The sequence below is a fragment of the Paroedura picta genome, chromosome 8, assembly GCF_049243985.1.
Source record: "Paroedura picta isolate Pp20150507F chromosome 8, Ppicta_v3.0, whole genome shotgun sequence".
NCBI lineage: Eukaryota > Metazoa > Chordata > Lepidosauria > Squamata > Gekkonidae > Paroedura > Paroedura picta.
The window spans coordinates 79908286-79932273 of record NC_135376.1 but is presented as its reverse complement, the minus strand read 5'-3'; the positions used below and the strand labels follow the sequence as shown (position 1 = coordinate 79932273).

The 23988-nt window shown below is 43.3% G+C and overlaps 1 protein-coding gene across 1 annotated transcript in view; it reads left to right on the top strand.

The window, feature by feature from the left end:
* The window catches only part of TSPAN15 (tetraspanin 15), a 36853-nt gene extending 15415 nt beyond the window's left edge, over positions 1-21438 (top strand). Inside the window, exons 3-8 of the mRNA XM_077350543.1 lie at positions 1785-1859; positions 5419-5514; positions 12221-12337; positions 16705-16752; positions 18899-19015; positions 20088-21438. Coding sequence (XP_077206658.1) covers positions 1785-1859; positions 5419-5514; positions 12221-12337; positions 16705-16752; positions 18899-19015; positions 20088-20240 — 606 coding nt within the window. The 3' untranslated portion in view covers positions 20241-21438. The remainder of the gene's footprint in view (positions 1-1784; positions 1860-5418; positions 5515-12220; positions 12338-16704; positions 16753-18898; positions 19016-20087) is intronic.
* The last annotated feature ends 2550 nt before the right edge of the window (positions 21439-23988 follow it).

Sequence of the window (23988 nt, the reverse complement as noted above, 5' to 3'; positions counted from 1 at the left end):
TCTATCTGTAACTTGAATGATGCATATAAAATTATTTTAAATTATTCATTCTGAAAACAGTTTAAAGATAGTGCAGCTTGTACATTCCATCTTCAGTAAATCGCAGTAGGACTGCGAAGGGAGTTGTTAATGTCCTTAATTTCACCGGGAGCACAATTAGGCCACTGCTGAATAAAGACACTGTTATTCAGTCCTCTGCATAAGGGTGCTTTGGGGGGGATGGGGGACATGTTCGTTACTCTGAGAACTGCAAGAATAGGCCAGTAAGACTTGAAAGCAGTACAAATCTTAGGGTCCTGGCTAACATCTGCTATTTCAATTTATAGGTGAATCTATAAAGTGAATCAAAACTGGCCTAGATATAGAAACACCCTTCTTATTTATCTCAGGTGGCTTGCCAGTCTCCAATACTTCTCTGTAGTATAAAAGGAGTATTGTGCTTCAGGTGTTTAAAAAAGCTTCTGTATTGGCAAGAGCTTTGCCCAGCTCTGAGACAATAAATAAAATGGTTAAACAGAAGTAAGGTTTGTGTTGGAAAAAACATCATATAAATTCAGACTCATAAAAAGGCAATGCATTTAATATTTAACTTGCATGCTTTGATAACTCAAGTAAAATGTCAGAGTCGGGACATAGCTCTTCCACCAGGCCTGTGGCTGAGGCCAGTAAAACAGTCAACATCTAATTGGCCTCCTTCCCATATCACACCCCCATCCTGGGTTCTGGTTCCACACCCATGGGAGGATTCTTTAGAACTGATTTTAGAATGACTAGTCAGTAGGCAGAGCCAGGTCTGGGAGGAGCCAGGTGTAATAAGTGAAGAGATGAGAACTTTATTAACACTGATCAGAGGATAGTGACCCAATGTTTGGAAGGAAGACTGGATTTAGAATCAAAGGGGTAACTGTAGAATACGTTAGTTGCTCTCATATACATTTTGGTCTAATGGAGATTTGGCCAGCTGAAATACCTGCTCACTCAATTGAGGCCACTGAAATATATATTACAATTTTTTTCCATGTCACCTGTTTATGTACACAGTGTGCATGCATACAACACTGTGTTGCCTTATAATTACATTTAAACTGTCATGAATTAATTCCTGTGTATAAAACATAATCTTCCTTGTTAGACAATCTACTCAAATACTGACCCCTTAAATATGTTTTGTAATGTAGTTTTGCATGTATCTTTAATTGTGTAATCCTAATCAGTCGCTCGCCTTTCTAAATCCATTGAAGTCAATGAGTTTATAGACGAGTATAGCTCTGCTTAGGACTGCAATGCAAAATATCTTACAATTGTTGTATTGTGTGTTCTACTGCCATGCAAATAACCTAGCATGTGTGTTTCCTAATATAATGTAAGATTGTTCTTAGTGCTCTCTCTCTGTCTCCAAATTTTCCATTCTCCAAATCTGGCCTACTTTGAATGAATGATTTTGATGTGACAGGAGGAGTTTGCTGCTTTTAGGTTCTGGAAAAGAAATAATTTCATTGCCAGGAAATCTGAATCCAACAAATAAGCTCTATCTCTTTAGGAAATGTAAAAACAGAATGTTCTGGGAGTATTTTATAGATGTTTATTAACACAGTGTTCCTAGTGCTATGCTGTCAGTGGAGTGGGGAAATGTGTGTGTGTGTGAGAGAGAGAATGATAAATACAATATATGTTGTACATATTAAAATATCCATTTCATTTTCACGCAAAAATTAATAATTTTGTAGGCTTTTATTGTAATACGGGTAAGTTTTTAAAGAACTGTTTATGAACCTATTTTACAGTTCATGTACATCTTGGGAATTTGTCTGCTGATAGAATTAGTTGGTGGAGTTATGGCCTTGCTCTTCAGAAATAAGGTAATACAATTAAAATGTTCACGTTGAATTAAAATGTTAACAAATTAAAAGCTTCTATAGTCTGAAAACAAAGACTCATGATCTATCTGTTTGAAAACGGCTTGTGAAACTAAAGTAAAATAATTGATTATGGCAGAATTGCAGATCATAACTGGGCCTGAAATCAAACTAGACTGAATTAAATGATTTGTCACATTTGGGAAGGCTTGAGTGACCGTCACAGGTATCCCAACAATATATATATATGCAGAGTTCCCACCAAAAGGATGTGGACTGAGACAGCCTTAATTGCTCTGGTGGATGATGTGGTGAGAGATAGGCAGAGGGACTGCGACGGTTGATTCTCCTGGACCTTTCAGTGGCTTTCAGTACCATCAATCATGGTATCTTTCTGGACTGTTTATCTGGACTGGGAATAGGAGGCATCATTCTACAGTGGTTCCAGTTCTCGCTGGAAAGTTAGTTTCAGAAGGAGGTGCTGGGGGATTGCCCTTCAGCCCCTTAAGCTTTGAGATGCCACAAAGTTCCATCTTGTCACCTATGCTCTTTAACATCTACATGGAATCACTCAAAGAGGTCATCTAGATTTTGGGGCTGGATGTCTGCTCCATCTTACACTTCCAGCTAATCCCATGGTGGTTGTAGAAACCCTCAACCAGTGCCTGGAGGCAGTTTTGGAGTGGATGTAGGCTAAAAAATAACCTGAAGCTTAATCCCAAGAAGACAAAAGTGCTACTAGTGGGCAGAAAGTCTAACCTGAGATCTAAAGTGTCACCTTTTATGGATGAGGTTGTACTCTTCTTAAGGGAACAGGTCCATAGTCTGTGTTCTTGGATCTGGTCCTACTGCTTGATAAGAAGGTGTTTTCCGAGAGTGGTTATGTAGTGTTTTCCCCCCTTGTTTCACTCTCAAGCCGAAAGTGCATAATGATTCCTTTAGATTCCACCCTGCCGTCTTCCTGCCTCTTGGAGGCTGCTATCCTGCCCATATTATTCCTCCAACTCTGCACCGTTCATCGGTGCAGAAGGTCCATAATTTTCCACCATATTTTCTTTTTCAAGTGAGATAAGTTTAGTGCTTGGATTGCTGTTTAAAAAATGACAGAGAAAGCTCTTTTTGCTTTTCATAAAGATCACATGCAAAGTGGAGGGGGAAAGAGAGAAGAGTCAATTGTCCCTTTTTGCACTGTGGCTTCACATGTGCAGACTCTGCAAGGCTGGCTGCTGTTGAGCCACACATCCCTGTGACATCCTCTAAGTATAAATAAAGAAATAATATTTCTCAGAAGGTTGCAAAGTGATGGGAATAGAGAAAAGTTGCACTACATGTCTTTTAAGGCAACAGTCCGTTTTCCAATAGGTGGAACTTATGCGGCCGTATTCTTTTTGCACTTATACTGAAGGCTAAATGACAAACAATACATTTGTTTGTAGCTTCAGGTTCACTGCTTTGATCAGAATCTCACTGCAGCTTCAAGAATGTTGCTTTATAAGCCCCCAAAGCAGATTTCGCTCACAGCTGCTGGCATGGTTGGAGGAGAGGACTCCTGCTCCCCTTGCCCAGACTTTTCCCCAAGCCTAAAACACCCAGGCTAGCCTGATCTTGTCAGGTCTCAGAAGCTAAGTGGGGTCAGCCCTGGCTAGTACTTGGATAGGAGACCACCAAGGAAGTCCAGAGTCATTAAACTGAGGAAGGCAATGACAAACCACCTCTGAACATGTCCTGCATTGTCTTAAGTCAGCACTTTCCACTACTAAAGAAGCCCCAGTGAGAAGGTATTTTGCATAGCTGTGGAGCAGCTTGTGCATGGCCCTGCTCCTCACTCCCTCCTCCCTCCTCCACCCATGCTGCCCTTCCTCAGTTTCACTTTCTGAGGCTTTTAAAGCAGCATTCTGGAGCTCACACATGTACTCCTATAGTCTGCAAGAACCCTGACCTGGATGGCCTATGCCCAAGCTTGCCCAGTCTCATCAGATCTTAGAAGCTTAACAAGGTCAGCCCTGATTAGAATTTGGATGGGAGACCACCAAGGAATATGAGAGATAATTTGTAAACAAAGGTAGCCCTCAGAGAAGAAGCAGGATGGTGACCTGAAGTCCCTTGGTGGAGAAGATTATTTTTTAGCAAAGGCAAGGACAGCTGTGATATCACATCACTTCCTGTGAAAGGCTTGTGATTCAGTGGGTCCCATGCTGCCTAGGGCAGTGGTTCTCAACCCCCGGTCCGGGGACTGGTGCCGGTCCGTAAATCAGTCGGTACCGGGCGGCGGCTCCTCCTTGTGCTCCTCCCTGTCCTCCTCCCCGGCTGCTGCCTCAGGGGCTGCCCTGCTACTCTGCTGCTGGCTCACCTTTGGTGCTCTCTGGCAGCTGCCATGGCTGGGGCTCCCCCTCAGCATGGCACTGCACAGCTGCTGCTGGCAGCACTCCCCAGTGGGCGGCAGGAAGTCAGGGGCGCTGGCGGGAAAGCAAGCAGAACAGGGGCTCAGGTGGCGGTGACATCCCTCGGCAAAAGACTCCCCCCCCCCCGGGCCTCAGTAAAATTATCAAGCGTTGACCGGTCCCCGGTGATAAAAAGGTTGGAGACCACTGGCCTAGGGGAAAAGAGTTAAATTTGAGTTTCTGGCCTGGAACGTTTGGAGCCTGCTAAACTAAACGATTCCCTGTTGAGTCCTCATTACTATGGTAATCCCTAGTGTAATCTTGTTTATTCTGTAAGGCACTTGGGCCAGATGAAACAAATATTAGGTGGTAGAAAATTCAGAATGAAATATAATAAAAACATTTTGCTGTATGCTATAGAGCCAGTTTGGTGTAGTGGTTAGGAGTGTGGACTTCTAATCTGGCATGCTGGGTTCGATTCTGCGCTCCCCCACATGCAGCCAGCTGGGTGACCTTGGGCTCGCTACGGCACTGATAAAACTGTTCTGACCAAGCAGTGATATCAGAGGTCTCTCAGCCTCACCCACCCCACAGAGTGTCTGTTGTGGGGAGAGGAATGGGAAGGCGACTGTAAGCCGCTTTGAGCCTCCTTCGGGTAGGGAAAAGCGGCATATAAGAACCAACTCTTCTTCTTCTTCTTCTTCTTCTTCTTCTATAGCATTACAGCAGAAAATAGGTTTAACAATTTTAAATTTCATAGCTAGACAACAGGTTAAAACAATATTAAGATTAAACAGCTTGTAAAACAAAAGATAAAAGATCCTCCTGCAAGTCACCTTTTGTAGATCCTTAGCTGAACATTTCAGACCCTATTTGCCTGGGTGCAATATTTGGCCACTTGTGTGACAGTTGTGGCTTTATTCAAGTGGGTAGCTGGGTTGGTCTGAAATAATACAACAAAATTTGAGCAGTGGCACCATCTTTGTTAGTCTTAAAGGTGCTATTGGACTCAAATTTAGTTGAGGCTTTACTCTTTCGTGGGAGAAGTTTAATTTTTTCCTCTTCTGTACAACTGAGAATGTTTAGTTCTGGCAGGTAGGTATAGTTATGACAGGAATACCTGCTAATTTGCTTTTCTTTCCTATTATGCATGTGACTGACTTTACTCTTCTCTTTTTAAGACAATTGACTTTGTAAATGAAAACATTGGAAAAGGAATCGTGAATTACTACGATGACTTGGATTTCAAAAACATAATGGATTTTGTTCAAAAGCAGGTTTGTTTTTTTCACATCAAGATTAAAAAAATGCATAGCTGGGCATTCAGGAACTTTTTGTACAGTAACCCTATTACTGCGTATGTATATAGGCTGCACAGTCTGAATAGGCGCACTGGATCCCATTAGTGGAATAACAGAATTGTAGCATTGAAAGGGCACTGACCTGGATAGCCCAGGCTAGTCTGACCTCATCAGATCTTGGAAGCTAAGCACGGTCTTGCCTGGTTAGTATTTGTATGTCTGACCACCGAGGAATGCAGATGTCCTTCTGCAGAGGCTGATCATGGCAAATCCATTCTGAATGTCTCTTGCCTTGAAAGCTCAAGGGCTGCCATAAGATGTCTGCAACTTTTTCCCTAAAATGAAAGGATTTTCTAGTTCTTATAGTTGTAAGTACTTTGAAAATGGAATATGTTTGTTAATATTGATGGGTAGGAGCATCCTTTCGCACCTCTTCTGGAGGTTTTTGTAGCTAAATAGGTTAAAGGAAGTCAGTGATCCCAGGCACTCTAACTTGTGCCTAAGGCCAGGTGTTGGTCCTGTTCCACACTGCTATGCCTTTCTCTCCTGCCTTTCCTGACCCAACAGAAATGGTTGGTTCTGTGGATCTCTAGCCGAAACCAACTAAGTCCCTCACTCCCAGAGAGAGAGTAATAGACCTTGCTGGGCGGGGGGAAGGGAGTGGGTTATTATCCGCCATCGCGATATTGTGTTTTAATTATGTTTTAATGGGTTTTTATGGGATTTTATTGTTTTTATGAATTTCTGTAAACCGCTGCGAGAGTTTGGAGAGTGGCGGTAAACAAACAAACAAACAAACAAACAAACAAACAAACAAACAAACAAACAAACAAACAAACAAACAGCTAGCTAGCCTGTGTGGTTAAAGGAACGCAAAGCATGAGGTGTGGGTTCTAGTCCTAGTTCTCCTATTTTTCTGTGTTGTTGCTGGCCAGATTTGCTTCATTCCCACCCTTTCCTTGGATGAGTTACGGATGCCTCAATATTAATTCTCACCTGGTAGCTTTCTCCAAGTGAACTACTGGGGATAGGAATGCCTTCTCTGAATATGCTGGTTTGTCTTCTCTTGCTGTTGCTTCTCAGAGCATTATTCAACCCCAGCGCCTGAACTTCTTTTTGGAGAGGCCAAAGCCTTTGGAGGGGGTTTCCTCTTTTAGGAGTTTGGTAGGCCCATGACCCCCACTGGGCTGTGCAGGCATCCGGTGCTTAAAACTGAGCTGCCCACTTGCTAGTTTAGCATCTGCACACAGGTGCTGTTTTTTTCCATAACCTTCAACTTCCTTCCTGCTGTAGAATTCCTGTTTCCATTTCTTCCTTGGATTGAGAGGGTTTAGTTTGCAGCAATGACCTTATACTGGTTGCTATGTCCTAATAACCAGATCCATGACATATTACAGATGTTTAAAGGATATTTGTTTCACAGGCATCAAAGGAGAGACACATGATGACATAGTTTGCTTATACAAAGTCAGCCAGTAAGGAATTTGTTGAAACTTGCAATCCTTGCAGAAAGAAATATGTTGTTATATCATGAACATTACTTTGAACCACAGCTGAGCTTTGCTCAGTTGGCACAGTTGAAATATTTTCTGGGTTATTCTTGCCTTCAGATGTGTTAGATGAATTGAAAAAGTTGCATATTTATTATTTTTTTTAATCAAAGTTTTTGTTTTATTTTCCAAGATTAACGATAGTACAATACAGGTAATCTACATTATTGATACAGAAAAAAATAGATTATGCTCTTCATTTGATACACTTAATTCCCCGTTTCAATCCCCTTTTGACTTATTTTCTTAGGTAATTCAGATAAGGGCCCTATTGTTCTTGAAAGGCCTCTTCTCTTCATTTGGAAATATAAGACCCCACATAGCTACACAATGGTATGAACTTTTGCCCAAAGCTTATAAACTTTTTCATGTTTCCACCACATTTAAAAAGAGAAGCCTACTTTGTTACCATCTTTCCAACATTTGTTTACATAGTTTTTAACAATTTTAACGGTCATTTTTGGTGTCCCATAACACCTATAAAACAATTTATACTTAACACAATCTTAGAGCCATCCCCATTTCCACCACATTTAGGAAAAGAGGCCTACTTAGGTGTACAGAAGAAAAATATATAAGTTGTTTTATGAGTATAAGTTATATAAGTGTAAGTTGTTAATACAAAAAAAGTAAAATAAAGTCTTTGTTGGTTACATTTACACCTCCTCGATTAGGTGCCTCATTTAAGTTATGCTTTAAGTTTAGACTGGGAGTCACTGCGGAGATATATTTAATAATACAGATTCAGCTTGCATAGGAAATCTAAGACCCCACACTTACATAATAGTATAGACTTACAATGAGCAGTAAAATATAGTCTGCATCTGTTATTCTTAAACCCACTCCATTAGGTGTCTCCTTTTAGTTAAGCTTTAATTTTGGGCTGGAAGGCACTGCGAAGATATATTTAATAATACAGATTCAGCTTACTTAGAAGATCTTAGACCCCACATTACCTTCTTAACTGATTATATTGCCTGTGTGGCTACAGAAGAAAAGAAAAAGAAGAGAAAGAATTTCGACCAATGCTTCTCGTTTCCCTTCCCCCGTCTTCTTAAGGGGGTCTCATATCGAGGCTTGCTGCATCTTGTTGTTCGCGTAGACTTGTGTTCCGTCCAGTTGGCCTTTGGCGTAGAAAGTGCAGTTGTACTCTTTCCCTTGGAGTATGCATCGGTGAATCTTGAGGCAGTTGTACCTCCTGGACTCCAATATCAATACAATTTTTTTCCCGAGAAGCTCCTTTAAATCGGTTACTTTCACAGCAAATCCATATATCTTTTGATTGGTTCTTGTGTACTGTTGCTTTGGAATGGTTGTATGTCTTTTTAAGAAGGGTGTCCTTATCTAGGCTGCAAGGCTCCGACATCCCCTTTTCCATCTCCATAGTTTCAAATTTCTCTTCTGCTGATGGTTTTCCACCTTGTTTAGAGCTATCATCAGCCACTGTTATTGATCCATCATTCCTGTTAGAGACTTCTTCCTTGCCGTCTTGGATCTCCTTGAAAATATTTTTAAGCAATCCTTCTGTAAATGCTTTCAAATCTTGGGTTTGTTTCTCTATTAGATGAGCCATTCTTTTTAGCATAGACATGTTTTAGGCGTGCAAGTCAGCAACTAATCTCAGGCAATTTTGCAAATAGCCAGTAGAGGTCCTACACAGTCCTAAGCGAAAGCAACAGTCTGTTTTGATCTCCGACGTTCCTGGCACTGGCACGTGACGTATTGAAGTCAGTAAAGCAGTATCTCGTACTGGAGCAGAATTCTCGCGAGATCCTCCCACCCACGGCTCTTATCTCTTATCTCCGAAAACCAAAACAAATGCAGTAAGAGCTATTACTAATTAATTTGAGTTGATTTAAGTCCTTCTTCTGCTTAGGGAAGAGAATTAGCCTGCCTCATATCAAGGTGGCTTCAGGCAGAGCAAAAGGGGGGGAAATGAGAAACGGAGAAATACCTGCGTCTTTGTGCGTTAAATGATGTCTTGATATCTTGGAATTTGGCAGATGTCCTCCCCTCAGTTCACAGCATTCATTTGCAGTAAATCGTAGTAGCGGGTTAAAGTAAATTCTTGAAGGAAGAAAGAAAGAAAAGTCCAGAATATGGCGGTCGTCCTCTTGACCCGAAACGCTGACAGCCTGTAATCCAGGAAGATATACTCCCTAAAGGACTGGAGACGGCCCCAAGAATTCCCTAGGACTTCCTGGGTAGAAAGGTGAGGTGGGGTTTGCGTACCCCTCCTCTTTTCTGCCAATTGCTTCCACAATTGGCCCCTGTCAGGCTTCAGTGATTGCACTGCAATCCTCTCAGAACGCCATCTTTAGCCACGAAGGCCCCAGTCAAAAAGGTGCATATTTATTAAATGGTAGAGAGCCGAATATTTGCATATGTATGAATTAAAACTCCTGGGATGCTAAAATCAGTGTTGTCTGATAGTAAATATTCATTTATTTATCATCAAAATCAAAATAAAAGACATACGATTGGTTGAACACAAGAACAACATTTTGTATTCCACAGTTCAGTAAACATTACCTAGTTGTTTACAGAAGTATGAGATTCTGTTTTCCTTTTATAAAAAGTCACCTTAGATCGTAGTGCCACAGTTAAAGCTCTTTTATACCAGTCCATTGTTGGTTGTTAGACTTGCTGATCTCCAGGTGGTGCAATAATGGCTCAAAAACTGCAGCAAATAATGCCCTCAGAAGTGCAAAGTAGTTGCTTATAAAGCTGAAGTCCAAATGAGGGTGCCTTCTACAGTGGACCTAAACGATTGATGTAAAATGGTGTAATAATGCCAAGTCTCAAAAATTGCAATTTATAATTTTAAAATAGCCATATACATAAATTCTGTTTGTACCAACAGGAATAATATAGTATTATCAAATTCCTCAGTGGAATTTGTTTCAGAAGACTTCTCCAAAAAGTGAACTAATTCTATAATCAATTATTTCATTAGTTTTTGTTACAGAATTAGTTCACTTGGTGGTGGATGCTTTGACTTCTGTTGCTTAGGAGCGTGGACTGAGCACGATTCAGTCTCCTCAACAAGCTGCACTGAAATTAATGGAAGATGAAGCATCTAAGAATGTGTCCGTACATTTCAGTGTGATTTGCACAGCAGAATTTTCTGGTGGATTCAACCCATTAAGGCAGCTGTCCCCAACCCCCAGTCCAGGGACCGGTCCCGGTCCGTAGATCAGTCGGTACTGGGCTGCGACTAGTCCTCCTCCCCTGCTGCTGCCTTGGGGGCTGCCTTGCTACTCTGCCACTGGCTCACCTTTGGTGCTCTCCTGTGGCCGCCATGGCTGGTGCTCCCCCTCGGCGTGGCACTGTGTAGCTGCTGCTGGCAGTGCCCCCACAGTGGGCAGCAGGAAGTCAGGGGCATCGGCAGGAAAGCAAGCAGAGCTGGGGCTCAGGTGGCGACGTCCCTCAGCAAAAGCCTACCCCCCCTGGGCCTCAGTAAAATTGTCAAGCGTTGACTGGTCCCCGGTGATAAAAAGGTTGGGGACCACTGCTTTAAGGTATCAAAATGGCACCCACCTCTTTTTTAAAAAAGAAAAGAAACACTTAGAAGCGGGAAGGGGGTGCTTTAAACCTTTACCAGTTTAAACCTTTACCAGTTTTCCATTTGTACGTATATACAAGGATTCAGAGTTCTTCTTGTGAGTTTTGGTTTATCCCTTGTTTGAATTTATGTCATGTAGATGTTTAGTTAATTGGATTCATGATTGATGAGCACTGTTTGGTTTCTCGGATCAAGTCTTTTTCTCCTGCCGATTAAATTAATGTTAACTTACATTAAGTACAGTCCGTTGCTCATTTATTCCAGCATGGTTTTGATTAAAATCTCTGAGGCAACTGTGTCGTGAGTAGCCACAGCTGAACAAATGTAGATGAAGCAAATAGACATCATACAAGTAGGTTTTATTGCTAAGTATTGTAAACTTCTAGTTAAAAATCCTGACATGTTTTGAGGTTGAGCTTCAAGAATGTGGTTCTTGGCTTTTCTCAAATCTTGACTTTAATCATTCTTTCCCCTGCAGAAGACTATATTCACTAAACACACTGGGATTTTAACAAGATATTTCTGTAGGTGACTTCATGAGATCTTAATGAAATTATACTCAATTTTTAAAAATCTTTAAACTGAATGGTAGTGGTCTTTCCATTGCAAATCAATTACCTCTCCGGCAATCAGATCATGGGTTATGCAAGGGCAGGACTTTGCTTACAGGACTGTTACATTCTGGCTGAATTGATTTCAAAACCACCATCCATGTGAAAGGATATAATCTGCCGACATCATAGCCAGTTTTAAATTATCCAACTGGCCGGGTTCAAGAACACTCACATTCGAGCCCAGCAGGGCCCTAGAGGCCAACAAAATTTGGGTGTGTGTGTGTGTAAGTTTTTGAGAGTCAGAGCTTCTAATTTGTCGGTCTCCGAGGGGCTTCTGAACTCAAATCCAGCCTCTGAGGCATGCTTCTAACATGCTTGTGGAAGCAGGTGGACACTCCTGCATAACTGCACACTGTCTTTTTGTGTTTAGACTTCAACAGCAACTTGCATACATGCATACCTTCACTCTTGAAATTCCTCTTCTTTTCCATGGTTGGTTGCAATGTGTGGCTTGGTATCCAGCTGTAGTATGAAGGGAGTCACCATCCTCTGATGTAGAACGTTGTTCCTTCTACAGCATCCATGTGTGTACAGATTGCCGTTCCAGAATTCTCTCTATCAACAGCTTCATGAGGCACTCACATTTTGATTTTGTTTATTGACTTACCTAATTTCTGCACACGTCGTATAATGTGCTTTTGCAGTTGGATTTTCCTGGGCAAAACAGGAAAATCTAAAATAAATTGAAAGTGGATTATCCAACGTGTGAGGAAAGCATGTGAAGATATTTTAGTTTTTCAACATATTGTATGGGTTTATTTATTTTTCTTCAATGGTCATTTTATATGGTATGCTATCATTTTTAACTCTGATTAAAAAAAATTATCACCGATTTTAACAATCCAATTTTTTATTTTGTTTCTGATATTAAGGCTCTAAAATGAAGAATTCTTAACATTCCATACTAATGATCAGAATGCTTTCTTATCATATCACTTTTTTCCCTTCTAAAGTTTAAATGCTGTGGTGGAAAAGATTACACAGACTGGGCACAAAACCAGTACCATGACTGTGCAGCACCAGGACCACTGGCCTGTGGAGTCCCTTATACCTGTTGTGTCACAAATAAGGTAAAGAGTGTTAATTTGGTGGCCTTACGTTTGTTCTGCAGATTCCACAAAACGAATAAAGAATGTTGGTTCGGCAAACTGAAGTAATCTCTAGCAAGGATGATCTGTGCATGGAAACAGAACTCTTCCCATTGATTTTAAATCTCCCCTCCCAGTTCAAATCAATTGAGGGCTGTTGGAATTTATAAAGATATTTTATTGACTATAATATGATTTTATATTATGTGATTGATTGCTTTTAAACCATGTTGTGACCTGACCTGAGCAAGCCAGGAAGGGCATCTACAAGAATAAGGCTTATTATTATTATTATTTTTATTGCGTTGCTACTAGAGACCCGTGCTCACACAGAGTGTGAGAAACAGCCAGGATGCCCATACTTATATTTTGTTTTGTTTTTTAAAACACTGTGATCATATGGAAAGGACTTTGGACCATCTATAAATGTTTTTATAATACAAATATTGTTCAAAATCTTTCTCTCATAAACTAATTTATTTGGCAAGTGTGTTCTGTTTTCTAAAATATTTAAGCAGTGTTTTTTTCTTTTCCTCCAACTGTGGAGGACAAATTAATTTGGATGTAATTTCAGTTGGTGTAGTGATTAAGAGCAGTGGCTTCTAATCTGGCGAGCAGGGTTTGATTCCTCACTCCTTCACATGCAACCAGCTGGGTGACCTTGGGCTTGTCACAGCTCTGATAGTGCTGTTCTGACTGAGTAGTTCTATCAGATCTCTCAGCCCCGCTGAGTTATCACAAGGTGCCTGTTGTAGGAAGAGGGAGGGAAGGCGATTGTAAGCCGCGTTGCGACTCCTTTGGGCAATGAAAAGTGGGGTATAAAAACAGCTCTTCTCCTCCTCCTCACCCGTTTATGAAATCAATAATGATGTTCCTGATGAATTGCAAATAAGCAATGTAACACTGGCTTTCCAAAAAACAAAACAAAACATACACCTAGTAGTAAATTCCTATTGATTCAATAGGGTAAAATAGGGTAGACCAGCATGTGTAATTTATGAAAAGTAATACAAATTCCATTGAGATTTTGAGAGTGAAGAAATGACAGGCAAATAATACCTCATGAGGTAAAATTATGTTTATTTCTCTGTCATGATTATAAACTCTGAGGAAAATTTGCAACCCTTAATTATCAAAGAGGACCAATAAAGTTCTAAAAAGGGCTGTTGGATTTTTTAAGTTATAAAAGAGCTTGGTTTATTACACACACATCCTTCAAACAACAGTCCTTGAAATCTTGCAGTACTGTCTCATTATAGTAATTTGTCTGTAGGATGCCTGCCCCGGCAGCCTTTAAAACCCAATCAAGCTGAATAAATCATTGCTGTTTTGACAAATGTTGCCAAAAGCAGCTTGGAAAAGGAGAGACGGGAACTGCAATTACTCATTGACTTTGTGGTCATGGAAAAAATAGGTAATGTATGAGGGCCATTTCTTTACCTTTGAGCAAGTTTCATGAAATATATCAGAACCAGAGACCGGCCTCTGCTCTTTCAGAATCAATCTTCAGGGGCTTCGTCAATGACTTCTTCGCTCATTCCATCCTAGGATGTTTAGAAACGCTTTGATTGTCCAGCATATTTTGCCATCCCAAGCAAGTTCACTGTTTAGTTGTTGCATTTGTCACTTAGGAGTCAGGAGGGGACGCCTGGGCAGAGTCTGGTCCAATTCTGGTCAACTTTGGGTGATGTTCAGACACCACCAGGAAGTTGACAATCCTAGCAAGACAAGAATATATTTTCCCAGGGTCGGAAATGTTTGCCAGGGCAAGGGGAAACCTGGAAAGAAAGGAATCCCTGTGCAGGCTGTGCACGGTCCTTTCATTGGACTCAGGTGTAGTAGCTCTTGGCTTGGGATGCCAGCCTACAGGTGGTACCTGGGGATCCTCTGGAATTATACCTCATATTGGCCCTTTATGCATGGCGCCAGATTCCGAGCACTGGCGCGATGCCGTTGAGGCGGGGCACAATGCCCCGCCATTTCCCGTGAACACACGGGAGCGAGGCATGCTGGGTTGCCCCGGCGTAACGCCGGGGCTAGGAGGTCCGGCCGAGGTAAGTGCAGCGGTGCGGGCAGGGGAGATGGGGAGGGGCCAGGTGGAGTGGGGGAGGTGGCAGGGGGTCGGCCGTGCCAGCTCCGTGCTGCCACGGAGCCTGCAGGGGCGAGCGGTGTCCCTTAAGGGACACCACAGGTTGAGGCTGGGTGGCCTGACAAGCCCGGCGCTGCCGATTATGCACAGCGCCAGGCCGCCGCAGCCCTGGCTTACCCAGGAAGCTCCGGAAGCTCCTGCGTTCGCTTAACACGGGTCTTCCAGAGCCAGGGCCGGGAGGCGCCTGCACTTGCGGCGGCAGCGTGTGTTCTTGGTGATTTTAAGCGAAGCGCTGCTGCCGCCAGTGCGGGCCTTATGGCCCGTACGTAATGGGCCATCCAGAGTATGGAGAAAATGGCTGCTTTGGTGGGTAGACTTTGTCATTGGACACAGTCCTCTCCTGCTTGAATATCTGGATCCCTTTGCTTGCAATAGTCTTCCTCCAGCCATTTTCTGCCTGCAGGGCTCTGAGAAGAAATTCTGAGAGGGGGAAAATGGGAGGAGCCAGTGGGTGGAGTGCAGCAGATATAAGTCTTCCCTCCCATTCCTTTCCCATTGGGTGTGAATTCAACAAGGCCGCCATAGACCAGAAGGATGACCAGAAAGCCACTCTGCCCCCCCCCCCCCAATTGGAGTAACCCTGGGGTTGCTGGTAACATTGGTTGAGTATGACTGTCCCGCTTCTTAATGGGTTATGGATTGACAGTCAGGATTTATTTTTATTGAGTTTTAAGAAATGTTAGAGGTAAAGCGTAAATGTAATCAAATATTTCTGTTGATGTCACTGTGATGAAGAACAGACATATTTTTGTCAGAGATAAAGAAGGTCCATTTTCCAGCAGGAGGGGCCTGGTGGGAGACCCATTCATTTTATGTGTTCCGTTGGTGGCTTTGTCCAGCAGAACATCCTTAATTTTAATTAGCCTCTCCTCCCTTGATAGATTTGTTAACAGTTTCTAGTGCTTTGTGTATACTATTTTGGCTGGAGTTCATACATTTCCTACGAGCAATTTAATAAACATAGAAAAGGTCTGCTGCATCAAGTTTAATAGCACCGATTAACAGACTTGAGATCCAAACGTTTTTTTAAACAGCTTCAAATATCCTCAACCAACAGGGTGGTGCATAATCTCCTTATCACTAACAGGACTCTTTTGCCAAGAGTAAAAATGAGTGACCCTAAAAATGTGCCACATCCCATAATTTTTTGGGAATATTTTTGAAGAGAAGTTGACCGTGTTTAGGAAAAACCTAATTGAGATACAGGAGGTTTGTAAATTGATCCCCCAAGATTGCAGTTGCTTTCTTAAAAGTAGGGCTACTGGGGAGAAAATGATACTGAGGGGTTGTTAAAACACCCCAGTCCAGTTTGCTAGTCTTAATTTTCCTCCTTGCCTCTCTCCATCAAGGAAAACATTTGGCTTCCCAAATAGCGCCATCAGCGTGTGGAAGTCAGTGTGAACCTAAATTAGAAAAGTTGTGTCGGTTAACTTCTCTCCCCCAGGGCTGCTTCCACAATCCAAGTTGTCCTTTCCCGTGGCTGCTTATTAACCAGGAACTGAAACACTAGGAAGAAATGACCACGGGAAATTCTGTCAGACTGATGGGGAGAGTAAGACTGGTGGTTGATCCAGTAAGTGGGTGACACAATTTGTGCCTCCAGGTAGGAGCGGGGAAGAACTAGCAGCATCTCCAAAGCATTACCACCTATACCCAATTGCAAGGTACATGGCTTGTCTCATTTTGGAAGAGCTTTACCCATCTTTGGTTCCCAGTTCCTGCAGTAGAAATTAGCGAGGGTAGGAGCAAGACAGCAGCAAGCAATGTCTCTTTGGGTTTGCTACCTGAGCGGGTGCCTTCGCATTGGCTCTGCCTCCAAAAGCCCATCGACGTGTAACACTGAGGCTCTGTTTTTCATCGGGAAGAAAAGCAGGGTACAAAAATCTCAACCTGTCAATAAGGGCTAAATGCCTGTTTTACTAAGTACTGTGCAACAGCACACGGGGTTGTAATGTTTGACCCACCACTGTCATTGGGAGGTTCTAATAATAGCTGTGGTTGGTGGCCTATTTGCTTGTGTCAGCCAGCTTCACACAGAGGAGTTGGTGTGTGTGTGTGCGGTTTGATGGTGGCAGGCAGCTAGCATTGATTTGTGCCTGTTCTGATGTTCTCTATATACACATGATACAACATAAAGCTGTGCATTTTACACAAATGCTTGAATTTTGAAATGTTTGTGTGTGTTTTTTTCCCCTCCCAGACAGCAGTTATCAATACCATGTGTGGATATAAAACTATAAATGAAGAGGTAAGGATTTATGTATTTTTGTTTGTCTGAAACTGAGATAATGTCTGCTTCAGCTTTCAAACTGGAATGTGATTTTCTTTTTTAGCATCCTTGTGCTTTAAACCTGCTCCAACACTTATTTTGCACACATTGGATAATGCGCTTTCTATGTGCTTTTGCAGCTGAACTTCCCTGTGTGAAGCAGGAAAATGTACTTCTATAGCGCACTGAAAGTGCATTGAACGTGCATTTTATAAAGTGTGTGGGATGGGGTCAGCTGTCTTCCTCACCCTCAGTATGCTCTTTACCAGAACAGCTGTTCTCCTGTCTTTCTGGGGAAAGTGCAGTCCAAGTGTGTTATCGCACCCTCGGGATGAAGGAGTGCATGTTTTCAAAGGTCTCACCCATGTGGCTGCCACTTCCCTCCCATCAGCACCTCACAGCCGCTATCTCTATAGCACCATAACAGTTACTGTTAAAAGAAACAACAACACCCAGTGGCACTTGCAGCTTGCAGCATAGAAAACTGCTGTGTGGATCTACATTGCCAGTACAAATGCCTCTGGATTCACACTGCACTGAATGTGGAACACAGAATCTTCACTGTATGGGTGCAGCCTAACCTTTGCTCCACACTCTTTGTTTTCATCACTTGTGTGCCCTTTCTGCATCCTCCCCCCACTTTTCTGTATGTGTTTTGCTCCCTCTAGTGGTCATATCGTTATGTCATTGCTGAATCTCTGGCTTCTTTTCTTCCACTTTAAATCGCAGGGAAATAAGCCAAAGATGCAGCAGGGATATATCAAAGCAACCATGACAGGGAGCAAAACACATGCAGGGGGGGAAAAGAAGAAGACAACACAGTGGCATTAGCACACAAGCGACACAAATAAGTGTGGAAGAGCCCCAAATTCCTGCTCTTCATTCTACCTTTTCAATTTGGACGTGCAAAGAGGAGTGGTTTGCGAGTAAATGCCCCAACCTCTCACTTTGACATCGGAGGCTTCAGCCACATAAACAGTTAGGGGAGGGGGTGCCTATTTCAAGCGTATCTCTTCAGAGTGCTGACTGGAACCTCTTTGTGTAAATAGATCTTACAAAAGCCCTCCAGCCTGCCTTTCCAGCAGCAAGCTTTTGTGGGAGAGTGTTGTGGTCTCTGCATAGTGTTGGGGTAATTTTAGTACTTTTTCACTGAGTTACTCTCTTGGAGAACAAAACAGATATAGGAAGAGGTCATAACTGGGTGATCTTGTAAGTGCCAGGCTGCATTCATGACAGACCACATCAACTTACACCAGGGATAGTCAACCTGTGTTCCTCCAGATGTTCATGGACTACAATTCCCATGAGCCCCTGCCAGCAAATGCTGGCAGGGGCTCATGGGAATTGTAGTCCATGAACATCTGGAGGAACACAGGTTGACTACCCCTGCCTTATACTCATTAGCCTCTTGCAATCTAGGGTTTTGTTACTAGGCAGGATCGTATTTTGTGATTCCTTTGGTGGCACTAGTAATGTCAGCTTGAATAAGGAGATGAATCGCACACCATCTCTATAGACTCTTTGTGGCTTAAATTTGAGGTCAGGTGTACTTACACAATGTAAATGCATCAGGTGTTAGAAAATATCTTGTTCTTTGAAGTTGATGCTCCAGCAAATCCCAGCCTTCCTGGATCTATGAGAGGGACTAATAATAGTGTACAACAAGAATAAAAATGATATAGAACAAGTATTGGATTTAACCGTTCATATAATCAACAGCAGCGGTTAAATAAGGTATAAAAACCTTTCTGGTAGATTTAGAAAACATAGCCTGGGCCAAGGCTTCAGTTGTTGGAACAAGGAGGTTTTTGCTGAATTTCTAAAAGTACAAAGGGAGCTGTGATAATGGAGCCTACGTAAGAAGGAAACTTCATAAGGAGGATGCTGCTACCAAAACGGCCCTGCTCCTAGTCATTCACTTGCTCTGTATCCCATCTTTGCCAGAGATCGAGGCCTTCAGACTAGGCGAAGACCTTCTTTCTTGAAGAAATACATAACCAACATCTGGCAATAAGCCATGTGTAAAGTTTGGCACAGTTGTCAGCATTTAAGATCAGGGCCTTACTTTCCTCAGTGACTTACAACACATCAGGGGTGTTACTTGTTTGTGTTTGTTACTTCGCAGCGTCTGAGTGTTCAACACATTATATACATCAGAGGATGCACCAACGCAGTACTCATTTGGTTCATGGACAACTATGCCATCATGGCTGGCATTCTGCTTGGCGTATTGTTTCCACAGGTAAGGAGCATTCAAGTGGAAACATTGGATTTATATTATGATTTAGACTTTTTGTAAAATAGTTTGGCATTGGGTCAGTATGTGCCTCTTGATTTTTTAAAAGAAGACTATTTATACCCTGCTTTTCACTACCTGAAAGAATCCCAAAGCAGCTTACAAACACCTTTCCCTTTCTCTCCCCACAACAGTAGGTTGGGCTGAAAGAGCGCAAAAAACCTGCTTTGTAAGCTCTAAGAGAACTGTGACTAGCCAAAGGTCACTCAGCTGGCTGCATTTGGAGAAATGGGAATCAAACTCTATTCTCTAGATTAGAGTCTACCACTCTAACCACTACACCTTGCTCTGACAAATGCAGAACTGGAAGGGATCCCAAGGATCATCTTGTCTATCCCCTGCACAGGGAAGGAAATTCACAGCCATCCCCATTCCTCCAGGGACCCCTGCTCTATGTCCAGAGAAGCGATTTGGGTTGGCAGAGAATCAGCTGCTTGAGAGGGTTGTGTGCTGTGGTCTAGCTCATCCCTGTCACAGGCAATCAGTTTCTATACAAATCCCAGCAACTCGCTTACGGGGTGTACCGATGCCCCCACCCATCTCTTGGTCTGTGCAGCCATTTATCACCACCAAATAACGCTGTTCGTCTGTATCTCTAGAGGTGGAACTTCCACCTCAAAGGTGAATTGGTCTGGTGTGAATTGAGAACATGATGAACATGAGGGAGGTGCTGTCCCACAGTGGAAGAGGTCCTGCTTTGCATGCAGGCTCAGTCCAAAGCATCTCCAGTTAAAAAGGCCCAGGCGGTAGGTGAGGGGAAAGACCACTGCCATTCTGAGTAGCCACCCTTGACTTTGGTGGGCCAGAAGTCTGGTTTGGTGTAAGGCACCTTCGTGTTCAAAAGACATGTGCCAGGGGTTCTGTGCAGCCTCCGTGCTCCCTGACTGGGCACCTGTGTCCCAAACGGAGAATGTAAACTGAGCATGGCCTCTCAGCCCAAAGTGATGTTGACCACACAAAAAGGTTTGACGCCCCAAATGGTCTGCCTCCTGTTGATTGTTTCCTCTTTATTCCCCAGTTCCTTGGAGTGCTGCTGTCTTTGCTTTACATCACCCGAGTAGAGGACATAATTGCGGAGCACAAGCTTAGCGATTCGCTGCTTGAGGGGGGGCAGCAGAAGATGGGCGTCGAATTCAGCGGCACAGGCTGCTGCATGTGCTACCCTGGATAATGCTGCAGGTTCCTCTGAGCGAAACAGACAGCTCACTAACACCCCCTTGTCATTGTGCCTTGAATGCCGTCCGACTGTTAAATGTATTGTGAACTGTGCAAAGAACAGTCCTCGGGACCCCGTCTCCCACACTTTATTAATATTCAGTGTTTCATCTGGGCAAATCACCTTTATTTCTGTCCATTTTCAGAGCATGGTAATTTCCCATCCGCATTCATGGGACTGTTGCAGTAGAATGCATTGTGATTGTTCCAACTGGCCCTGACTGTTCCCCAGTGTTAGCAAAGAATATTGGCTGTTGTGTTTTATTGCTGACTGGATTCTGATAAGTTTTCTGCTCTCCAGTTCATGCCTGCGCTGTTTGTTTTTGACAATGGCAGTGTCCTTTGGGAGATTTTGTTCAAGGCTGTTGTGGGGTGTTTTCCACACAGGGACAGAGTTGATACTGCAGCTGCCAGGATAGCTTCATGGAAACGGGACTTTTCCACGATGGGTTTTCTTCACCTCAATTCCTAGGCAGTAGCCCCCTCCCCAACTGCAACAAGGGCTTTTCCACCAATTGTATGTCATTATGTTAGTATTAATTTTTTTAAATGATGTATGTATCAGGTTTTCTAAATTCTCAGCTTTCTTTATTTTTAATAGTAAATCTCTCGCTCCTTTTGTTGCAGTGATATACCTTTCCCTTTATATCTCTGCAACGAAAGAGACTAAAGATTTAAGTTTTTAGGGAAAAGTCTAAGGGAGAATTCAGAAGATCTGATACACAGATCGCCATACTGATATTCAGTTGCTGATTAAAAAAAAACACCACATGGACATGATTATGGGAAATGGATGATTATGGAAAATAGATGCTGTGTGAGTAGGACTAGTAAAATCTGAATTTTCCCATTTGCTTGGCAGCCCTCATCTTCCTCTAAACTTTGCACCAGAAAATAGTTTGGGAGAAATGGGAGAAAAGCTGGGGAGAGTTTGTGAAGTGCACAGATGCACCACAATACTTTGTGAAAGTAGGAGGGAAACACTTCCAAAAAGCAGGGCCAATAAAGGTGGAACTTCAGCCCAGTAAGAATAATTGGAAGAAATGTTCAAATGTAACCACTGTTGAATGTGTGTACTGTATAACACTGTGGCACTTTTGAACCTGTGCCTTCCTATGGATTCTTAAACAACAAAGCGTCTTTATATCTTATAAGGGAGCGATTTCCTACTTCTGTGCAATCATCTTTTAATGCTGCTTCTTAAGGTTTACCGAAAACACTTTTGAAGGCCTTGATCTGGAGTCCTTGTGCCTTTCTAATACAAGCCACTCTCCAACTCGGAAACAACTAATGAATTCTTGTGTTGTAAAAAAATGCCTTTTGCCACTGTACAGATTTTTGTATACTTTATGTAGCGTTCCTGATGAATTTGAATCTTGTATTTCCCCCCTTTTCCTGTCAGACTGAAATTCTTGTCTTTCTCCCCGTGCTCCCTGAGTACTTAATTTTTATATGGAAAATAAATTTTACGATTTTGTAAAAAAAAAAAAAAGGTGGGGGGAAAGAAAATCTTTTTTATTACTGAGAAGTGTTGGAAGATGTGTTTTCAAGGACCAGATGTTCCAAAACACGATCCTCCACCTCTGGCACACTTTCCTCTTGCTTCTCTTAATGGCTGCAGATAAATGTTAGAGGCCGAGGGCAAAGGCCTCTCTACTGAGTCGCTACAGCTGGACCAAAACATCTGATGGGGAAAAGGCCACAGCCAAAAAGCCACTGCGTTTGGTCCCTCTCTACAGCCTACCTTGTGGGGCTGTCGCATCTTTCCCCTCCTTGCACTGCTCCCCAAGCGTCCCTCAAGCGCAGCAGTCGACTCACTTGAATCCCGTATCCCGTCTCTGCAGATAACAGAAGAAGGAAACAGCAGCACGCTCAAAGGACAGAATGTGCTAAGGGGTAGTCAAACTGCGGCCCTCCAGATGTCCATGGACTACAATTCCCAGGAGCCCCCTGCCAACGTTCGCTGGCAGGGGGCTCCTGGGAATTGTAGTCCATGGACATCTGGAGGGCCGCAGTTTGACTACCCCTGTGCTAAGGTCAAAATGAACTGGAATCAGAACATTGCTTGGAGGATGCTGGTTGGCATTGATGTTTTGCCACCCAATCTGGTGCACGCCTGCCAGGGCTGCCCCGTGCTAAACCAGTACTTGATTTCAGCTTCAGTTTTCTTTTGCAAAGGAAACACTGAAGCAGTACAATCGAGGTGTGATCCTCTCGACCTCTTCCCTCCCTCACACACGGGATTTTCTCCTTTGTTTCTTCTTCCTTCTACAGTATTTTCTCTTCCTACTTGTTGGTCCTTGGCTGTCCCACCCTGTCATGTTACCATATATTTTGGGGACGTGAGAGAAGAGACAAAATCACCCACTGATACTATTTCTGAAATGGCCCACATGGTGTTCTTTGGTGGTGACATTTTACCTGACAGAGAACTCACTTCCTGTTTACATGCTGTCCATTCACTCCAGTGGTGGGGACAGTGACATACGTGTAGAGTAGGGTTTCATGATGGCCCTGGAAGGGTTTCCTGAGTGGGTGGGAGTTAATTAATTTATATTTTTAAATGTGTTAAACATTTAACAGAGAGAGCCAGTTTGGCGTAGAGGTTAGGAGTGCGGACTTCTAATCTGGCATGCCGGGTTCGATTTTGCGCTCCCCCACATGCAACCAGCTGGGTGACCTTGGGCTCGCCACAGCACTGAGAAAACTGTTCTGACCGAGCTGTAATATCAGGGCTCTCTCAGCCTCACCCACCTCACAGGGTGTCTGTTGTGGGGAGAGGAAAGGGGACTGTAAACCGCTTTGAGCCTCCTCCTCCATATAAGAACCAGCTGTTCTTCTTATCAAGTGATATGATCGTATATGGTCATATTGACTTGGCCCCCAAGTTGTCCTAGAAAGGGGAGGGGAGGGGCCCTGGGTGGTTGTGTCCACAGCTATGCCTCCCAACCATATTCTACACGATCCCAACCATATTCTACACGATCACACTACTTTTGGGGTTTCTCAAAGCCTGAAGAATTTTTCAGGAGTTTCTCACTGGTAAAAATACTTGAGAAAGGCTGGTGTAGAGAGATGCACATACATACCATTTCCTGCTTTTTTAAATAAATAAGGCACAGAGGAGCTACCCCTGCAAGATGGATCTCTTCTACCAGGTCTATGGTTGAGGCTGGCATGGCGAGGAAGATCTGTTGGGGCCCCCCGGTGCGATAGGCTCCCCCTTCCCACTCCTCAATATAGATCAGTGGTTCTCAACCTTCCTAATTCCGCGATCCTTTAATACAGTTGCTCATGTTGTGGTGACCCCCAACCATAAAATTATGCAAGTGTTCTTTCACAGAAATTAAACCAAAACTGACCAGTGGCGTGAAGCTCCACTGTTCAGGATTGTATATGAATTGTTTTTCCCCCCGGGGTTTCTCAGTTCAGTTCTGTCTCTTGTCCTGCCGAGCTGTGCTGCCACCTGGAGTGCCTGGCGGGAGACTGCGCTGTGCTGGAGGCACTGCTGGAGCGGCTGGTGGCCAAGCGTGGACACCTGCAGGAGGAGCAGCAACAGTGGCAGCGCCCCCCCCCAGCCAAGCTACTCGCCCTGCCATGACCCCTGTGAAAGGGTCGTTTGACCCCCAAAGGCGTCCCGACCCCCAGATTGAGAACCACTGATATAGACGTTTTTGGAGGGTAGAGGGTTGAAGGCTGCCATA